The sequence below is a fragment of the Patiria miniata genome, unplaced genomic scaffold, assembly GCF_015706575.1.
Source record: "Patiria miniata isolate m_02_andy unplaced genomic scaffold, ASM1570657v1 HiC_scaffold_16, whole genome shotgun sequence".
Taxonomy (NCBI): domain Eukaryota; kingdom Metazoa; phylum Echinodermata; class Asteroidea; order Valvatida; family Asterinidae; genus Patiria; species Patiria miniata.
Window position 1 is genome coordinate 8,977,066 of NW_024037054.1, and position 8,246 is coordinate 8,985,311.

Consider the following 8,246-nt stretch of genomic DNA (forward strand, 5'->3'; position numbering starts at 1 on the left):
ATGGATATCAACTTGACTGTTCTGATTCAGAGGGTTTATGTCGTCATCATTGTTGTTGGAATTTAATTGAAAGAGACACCAGTTTGTCTTTTCTTGAATTTGTTTGGCTAAAGACAGTGGAGATGAAACTGGAAAATTGTCCTCTAAACTGTAAATAATATAGTATAACTATAAAGAGGTATTTTGGAATTTTAAATAGTTCAAGTTGATTTATTGTGCTAGACAGCCATGTACACAATTTGTTTTAAATTCAGTTTTTATAGGTATAGACTAACTTGCTTTTTTCATTCATTTTGAATTTTTTGTGCACACTTTTTCAGTATGTACCATGGTTGAATTGATTTTAAAATGTTATGAAACATATATTACTTTTCCTTTGTAGTTAGTTTCAATTGTTTTGGGCATAAACATTGTATACTTCTTTTTTGCTCATCCCTTTGTAAATAGTATATCCTATCAATTATTTAAAACAACCAGCAGATGACGCTAAAGCTTCAACTCATAACAATCATTATAAAGGCCATACATAATAAGGATATTACGAAATGCTACAGACATAAAAGATGCTTAACGCAAGAAATTACCTCTGCTTTCTTGCACATTGTAAAAATAAAGAAAATGTAATATTTTGTAAAAAAAAATTAGTCCGTCTGAATTTCATTATGTGTGTGTGTGGAAATGTTAAGGTTTCAAATTTACAGGGGGGGGGGGGGGGGGAGGTTAAGCGTTGAGGGTTAATACTTTGGGTCTTCAAAGAACAGCCCGGCTGTGGCCGACTTGATGATGATGATGATGATTCAAAGAACCAATTGACATTTAATTATAGTATAACCATTGATTTATTGATTTTTATTTTGTATTTCAGTGAACACTTCTTGCCCCTCCAACTCAACCAACCCCATACTGTTATCTTTCCCTTATTTTAAACCCTGGCAGGAGTTTCGACATATGTCAGTTGGTCTGTCTCTCCCCGAAAAATGGGTGTCGCATTTATCGCCTAAATTGCACTCTCTCTGGCATGGATACTTTTGATCCATTTCATGCAAGACTCTCATGCAAGACTTCTTGCAACATGGCCAGAGCTTATTGTGCACTCGCACTCGTTTTTTTTGGTTTTTTTCAAGTCACTTTTGACGTGCATCCAGAACTTTTGGATACTTTTGATCCATTGGATACTTTGGATACTTTTGATCCATTTCATGCAAGACTCTCATGCAAGACTTCTTGCAACATGGCCAGAGCTTATTGTGCACTCGCACTCGTTTTTTTTGGTTTTTTCAAGTCACTTTTGACGTGCATCCAGAAGTAGTGTAATGCTCAGTCCCAAAGGCATCAAATATTAAGTGACATTTTAAGCATCAATGACATTTGATTCTACATCCAAAGGCGTTTTTATTGATATTTCAGATTTTCAGCACATTTTGGGTTTTCTTTAATTGTGGTATCAAGTCTCTAGTGTAATGCCTTATGCCTCTTTTCAAATGGAACACAAGATTTGTAGATAAGAATTAAAAACTTTTATGAAAGAACTGTGCAACTAGCACTAACTAGCAGTGTACATTCTGTTTAAACATATATAAATGTGAAAAGTTTGAAGAATACAATGTAATATGTATAGTAAAGTATAAACACTTGCGACAACAAACCAGCAAAAAGAACAAATCTTAACTAGTTGTTACCCAAAACAACGTATCAAACAGGTTTTTTTTTCATTTTTACATCTTATATTTATAGTTTCATTTCTTTTCATTTCAGGTTGAACACGGAATTTTTGAGAGATTATATTCTCATAACTTACTAGTTTCAAATTTACAAAGTTTAAGTAAAACATCAAAAACTGCAACAATGTTAAAGGTAATGTGTCTAAGGCAAAAAAGCAAGCAACATTCGTAAAATTAAAAATCACATGATTTGTTTTTTAAAATCGAAACAGTAAAAGGCCGTAACTGAAGTGGAAAAAGACATCAATACATGTGTTTTCCTTCAATGATTCATCACAGTTTTACATTTGTTAAAGCATGTTACTGAATGAAGACCAACATTGCTAATCAAGTGGTACTGTGAAATTTGGAACCAAACAGTTTCTCCATAAACCCTTCTAAAGATGTTCCTTTCAACTTAAAGTCACCAAAAGGATTCCACCCACTTTTTGAATTCTGAGCACCCCCCCCTTTCATTTTCCCAAGCATTTGGCCCCTATAACTAGATGTTCCCAGTCCATCAGCCACTTCAGTTCTTGTTATTGTCTTGGTTGTGTTTCTGTGGGAACAGAGCATTCTGTAGTGGAATGAAGGCCCTTGGTTGAGTACATGACGGGCCAGCTGTAGGCAATGAATGGAAGTCGGACATGGTAGAGATATCCTTAGTAGAAGCTGGCAGAAAAGCTTGCTGCATGGTCCTGCAAAACAAACGACATTTACCAGATAGCCATCGATTTATGTTTGGCTAACCTGAAACTTACGTACAAATTTTGGGGATTATCCAATTAATCACAAGATATTTAAAACGACGGTTAAATTCCTAATAAGTTCTTGTTGGATGACCTTGAAATAGGGGAAAGGCTTGTTTCTCCAAAAGAAGAAAATGTACAGTACCCTCTCCCAACTCAGCAGGCATGCAACTGGGAATTTAGGGGGGAAAAGGAGGAAACTAGGCCTACCAACCACACAAGACTTTGTACAGTATTTTTCAATTTGTAAAGGCATTCGTGAGAAGTAAAAAATGAGGAAATCAATGGATCCGAGGAAAAGTTGCATGCCTGCAAGCTCCTCAGCCCCCCCCCCCCCCCAAAAGTGTTGGACCCAAAGGGCCAGTCTGAGTCACTAAGTAGTGAGTATAAATAATGTCTTTAATTGGGAACTTTCTGGTCTAGCTGACTAGGCAACTTTATCCCCCCCCCCCCCCCCTTGGGATAAATTCTTTGTCAAATGCCCTGACTTAGAAGCACATACCTCGATGCCACAGGGATCCTGAGTGTATGACTTGCAGGTGCTTTGACTGCTGTTTGTATTCCACTTGCCTCCACCTCAAGCACATCAACTTCATCAAAAGCATCTGCTGATGTCATATCTGATGAAGATGGACTGCTATCTCCCTGAGCCAAGGTAGTGTGAAGAGTTGCTGGATTCTGCTGCCCGACTGGCACGAATGCACTCTGCACGTCCCCAACACAACTGCCAAAGCTGCTGCCCTGGAATCGATACTGCGGCATTTGGACTTGCAACTGCTGCTGCTGTTGTTGCTGCTGCTGTTGATGATAGACTAGGAAATTTGGGGAGTAGATCTGGCTTGTTGCAGTGGACAGTTTAGGGGTGCTCACCAATCAAAAGGAAATGGTAGTTGCTGGTGGCTGTAGTTGCTGTACGGAGTGTAAGCCATCATCGGCGTAAGACTGCCACTTCTACCCCCACTCCCATGAGAAGCAAGGCTGGTACCATAGATTGGGGATGGGATGTCAGTCTCGCTGCTTTGCGGAACTTGGATTTGAATCTCGTTACCAATTTCTGGGGAGGAGTGGGTACTGTTGTTGCTGTTCCATTGGTACTGGATGCTGGAGTAAGGTCCGACTGGAAGGCTGTTTGTCTGTGGATTGCCTGAACAAAATCAATTATTTGTTACTACATTGTATTAGATATACGAAAAAAGTATTAAAACAAATCCCACAATTTATCATATCGTCAGCATTATTGGCATACATGTATAAATTTAGCTGAACTACAATGTGTCCTTTACTCCTTTTCCAAAATAAATCCTTTGTAACTTGCACCCTTTCTTCTGACAAATACAGTTTGTTTGTCATTTATATTAAAATTGAGTCTTTTCACATAAAATGATGCTTATTAATTTATTTATTAACACCTTTTTTTTGGTAGTGAAACAATAGGCCTAATCAGGAATCAGACAAGTTACAATGCTTCAATAAAAATGCTTTTCAAACTTTTGGGGAAAAAAATATATACATAGGTTTAGTCCCATGGTTCATTACAATGTTAAGTTTCATTTCTGACTTTAGGTGCACCGTCTGTTTTTTTTTAAATCTCCTTTTAAAAAATCTTCAGTGCTGTGTAATAGTAATACTCCCATAAATTGTTTTTTGATCAGTCTGTGCATTTTGTAAATAAACCATTGTCACCAGATGTTTTTGCTTATTAAGTCTAACATTCATTAGAATGGACACATCCACAGAAATGTAAATACATTTGTAATTTTGTAATTGATTGAAAGGTTTGTCATTTTTAATTAGGCTTACCTTGGCACTCCGTCATCAAGTTTCCCTGAGGCAGACTAGATGGCATAGGAGGCACGCTGTTGTTAGGGCTCAAAATCTTGACTCCAAGGTCTGGTACCTCATCTCCAGCCATCGAGTGTGATGCAGAAGCAGGTAATTGCTGCAAGTTAGCCACTGCCTCCATGTCTTGTTGTCGGTGGAGAGCGATCACTTTTGCCATTAGTTTCTGACGTGCTGTTATCAACTGGCAGTTGTGGCACTTGCAGTCCTTCCAGTTGCAGGTCTTTTTGTGTCCCTGAAATTGAATGCAAAATAACATACTGTGAGGTTAGTTATATTATCAATTATCATGTGTTGGTAGCCTACATTTATGCTAATGTTATTCTAAAGCCTCAACCACCTTATGATATTTATAAATGCGCCTTTCAATTGCCCCCCCCCCCCCCAACCAGCTTCATTGACCAACTTCATTAAAAATTAAAGTGTTCTGACTGATATCAAATTCCTACCATCTCTGCCTAGTCCAACAAAAAGGCTCACAATTATTATCTAGGCCTTACGTTTGCAACCATTAAGCCAACAAATAAGGCTACTTTAATCATCATGTTTACAAACTTTAACTTTAATACTAATGTTAAACCATGGCAAGAGTCTGCAACAAGGTTTTGATAATCTAACTTTCATGCCCCCCTGCAGTTTATATGCATTGATAGGCCTATGTGTTTTTAGAAGGTGCTTGGGGCCTAACTTTACATCTAATACTAGTAATAAGTAATACTCAACGCAATTTTTAAACTGTAAGTTTCAAACACGTCAAAAGTCCAGAGATTATAAACGGAGCGTGGGTCTCCCCAAGCATGCTAAGAAGTTCAACATTGTAGCAGTGCAGGTCTTACAACAGTGGGCCTATAATAACTGAAAATCTCAATGCAAATTGTTTCCAAATGTGAAGTGAATAATACATGGTTAGTCTAGCAAATTGATTTGCAGGAGTATAGCGCGAGTGTATAGGCCTATATGTACATGATGTATTGATTACCAAGTTCTTGAATCAGAAGGCTGATTCTGATTCCAGAAATATGTATTGATGTCCATCTATATCTAGGGATACTGAAGAATGCCCCCTAGACTAGAGAATTTCACTATTATTAAGTGTTCTGCCCCCCCCCCCCCCCCCCCCCACTCCCCCACTCTGCGAATTTCCACGGCCAGGCAAGTTTTGGATTTTGGTCATCCCCCAGTTAATCGAAGTAGGCAAGGATAAAAGTTGTTGGGAGTCCCATGTCATGAACAATGAATTGAATGATGAGCCTAGAGCTGGGTTTTCATGGTTTTAAGTGGTTGAAAAGGCACAACAAAAGGAATGGTTATACAAGGGGCCTACTCTTTTATTTTACCTTTAGACCTCATATTATTACTGCAAGTGAAAACGCAGAAAACACTAATTTCTAACCTTGATTGGTACCAGCACTCCATGGCTCCGACACCGAGAACAGTGAGGGTACCTCCGAGTCCGCACGGTAACTCTTTCCCTGTTTGGCGGCAGCTGGGCTCTCGCTGTACCCGCTGTGGGAGACGCCGTTCTGGGTGTTCTGCTAGTCGTTGGAGTGCCGTGGTTTGGCGGTGGATTTGGAGCTGAACCAGTGACATTTCTGGTCAAATTATGCCCAGCAGTGCTTGGTGAGTTGGATGTAGAACCCACCACCTCACCCTGTTCTTCAACACGTTGTTTATCGGCCGAACTTTTTGAGCGGTCACGCTTATTTTTGCTTGACTTCCTCATCTTGATACAATTTGTAGCCTCTCTTACTTTTCGATGTACAAAATAAGTGCTGGAAATTTGACACTTCGTGCACGTCATGTGACGTGTACGTTAGAATTAAACTCACTTCATTGTATGGGTCAAAGTTATTAATTGTACTTACCTGAATAATCCTAAGGAACAGCACAGTAACGAAGGTCAAAAAGTGCAAAAAACTTATACAAATGTCATACAAAATGTATCAATTTCACAAGGTCGTCTGCACTTTTAAGAGCATGTGACCGACGGTGAACTTTTCTCGCCTCTTGATTGGTCGAATATTTTGAGGGAGTTTTTGGCGCTTGCCGTGTGTGCACTTTGTTGGCCGATCCATTTGTTCGCAAAGGAATTATTTCTTTGTATTTAAAATGTTTCTGGCAAAGTCAGAAACCACTTCATGCATAGTGTATCCAAGAAATATCTCGAATCATAAGTATTTATGTAATTAGAACTGAAAACAAAAATAATCATTATCAAACTTATAGTTTAAAATGGAAATCCTTTGAATTTTTGTTTTTTTGTTTTTACCTTTGAGATAATGCAACAGTCCATGAACTGAGGTTCGTAAAGTACTTTGACATTCTGCTGCACTATGAAAGTAGGACACATTAATAAAAAAAAAATTAGAAAACGTGCATCGATCCTAGATCGCTATAGTCTTAGTACGACACGAAATAGTAATACTAAGAACTCTAGCTTGTATACACTGTCACATAGCACTGCACTTTATTGCACCATGATACTGTGGTTAATTCGGTTAATCAAATTTTACAATCAGTTGCAATAAATACATTTCTATCCCTTCATTCAGAGTACCTACTCCACTGTTGACATGACCAGCATCTCTAAGAAGATTGTGGAGTTTGCTAAGCAGAGCGATGGATCGAGCTCCGTCATCATAAGGCTAGGCAGGGGCTTTAAGAGAAGTTTAAGAGAAGATCCCCCCCCAGGCGTGGTTCTAGAACCAATTTTTTTTGGGGGGGGGGGCCTAGCAGGGTGGATCCAGATTTTTTTTTTTTCATGGAGGCGTGCTGAAATGTAGACCGGTTATTTTCTCCAGACACTTAGGCCTCCGAAAATCAAAAGGTTGGGGGGGGGGGGGGGGGGGGGGGTTCATGCCATATTTTCAATGGGGAGCGCCAACAAAATCCTAAAATAATTCACACTATATTAACTAATGCACCCTTGTCACGACTATTTCTTTAGGGGGAGACCGTTCGCATGTACATCACAATCCTTCTTTTTGCTAATGCAATTTTTTTAAGGAATTATTTTTTTGGGGGGGGGCTAGACAAACTCTTGGGGGGGTTAAAGCCCCCCGCCACAGGCCCCCCCCCCCCCCCCGTAGAACCGCGCCTGCCCCCCCCCCCCCCCCCCCCATTCACCCTCAATCACTATACTGATGTACTCATGGGTATAAAACAATTCATGCTTATTGTAGAAAGTTGCTAAACAGGGAGAAATATTGGCTAAGCGAAAACAGATACCAACTGAAGTGTCATGCAGTGTTTATTTGTGCTTACTGCACGAATTTCCTTATTTCTGATAAACAGCAGCACGACACCCTCCCCCCCCCCCACCCCTCAACATCTCCCCACCCTCTCCCACTTGTACCAAATGTGGGAACCAAAGGTAAAAAGGAGTTTTTGTAATGTTAAAATCCCACTCAAATCTAGCTGCTGGCCATATGTTGTGTCCTTGGGCAAGCAACTTTACCTCACTTGCCCCTCTCCACCCAGGAGTATAAATGGGTACCAGCGTAAGCTGGGGAGTAACCTGCGATGGACTGGCATCCCATCCATGGGCAATAGAAACATCCTCGGTCATTTTATGATCATGAAACCAGAAATGGACCACATTGGCTTGTGACGGAGTTTACTGTTTACTTTGCTCACTGGCCAAACCAGTAGCCACGGTTGCATCGCGTCGACATCCCAGTAGCATGACGACTACCCCAGTGAAATTGGAAGCAGTTACGGCAATTCCTTTACCCCAACAAGAAGTAACTCGGCCAAGGTCACTCAGAACGGACACGCCAGCAGCCCGATCTGCAACCTGATGAAGAGTAGGGATTATCAACGTCACGACTGCGAGAGACTTCTACGTAAGATGGTCCTAGATGGAGTACTGCGAGAAGAGTTGGTGATCGGAGCTCACGATCAGGCACTGTGTTACGTCAAAGTTGGACCCAAGGCCTTTGATTTGCTGTCTGGACAT

The 8,246-nt window shown here is 40.2% G+C and overlaps 1 protein-coding gene across 1 annotated transcript; it reads right to left on the reverse strand.

Annotated features, from left to right (window-relative positions):
- Window positions 1-1,362: 1,362 nt before the first annotated feature.
- Window positions 1,363-6,391, reverse strand: LOC119722907 (doublesex- and mab-3-related transcription factor 1-like). The gene is given in 5 exon segments (XM_038193309.1): window positions 1,363-2,398; window positions 2,952-3,324; window positions 3,327-3,593; window positions 4,250-4,523; window positions 5,682-6,391. Coding segments are annotated over 5 exon segments (1,491 nt in total). The 5' UTR covers window positions 6,090-6,391; the 3' UTR covers window positions 1,363-2,229.
- Between the last annotated feature and the right edge of the window lie 1,855 nt (window positions 6,392-8,246).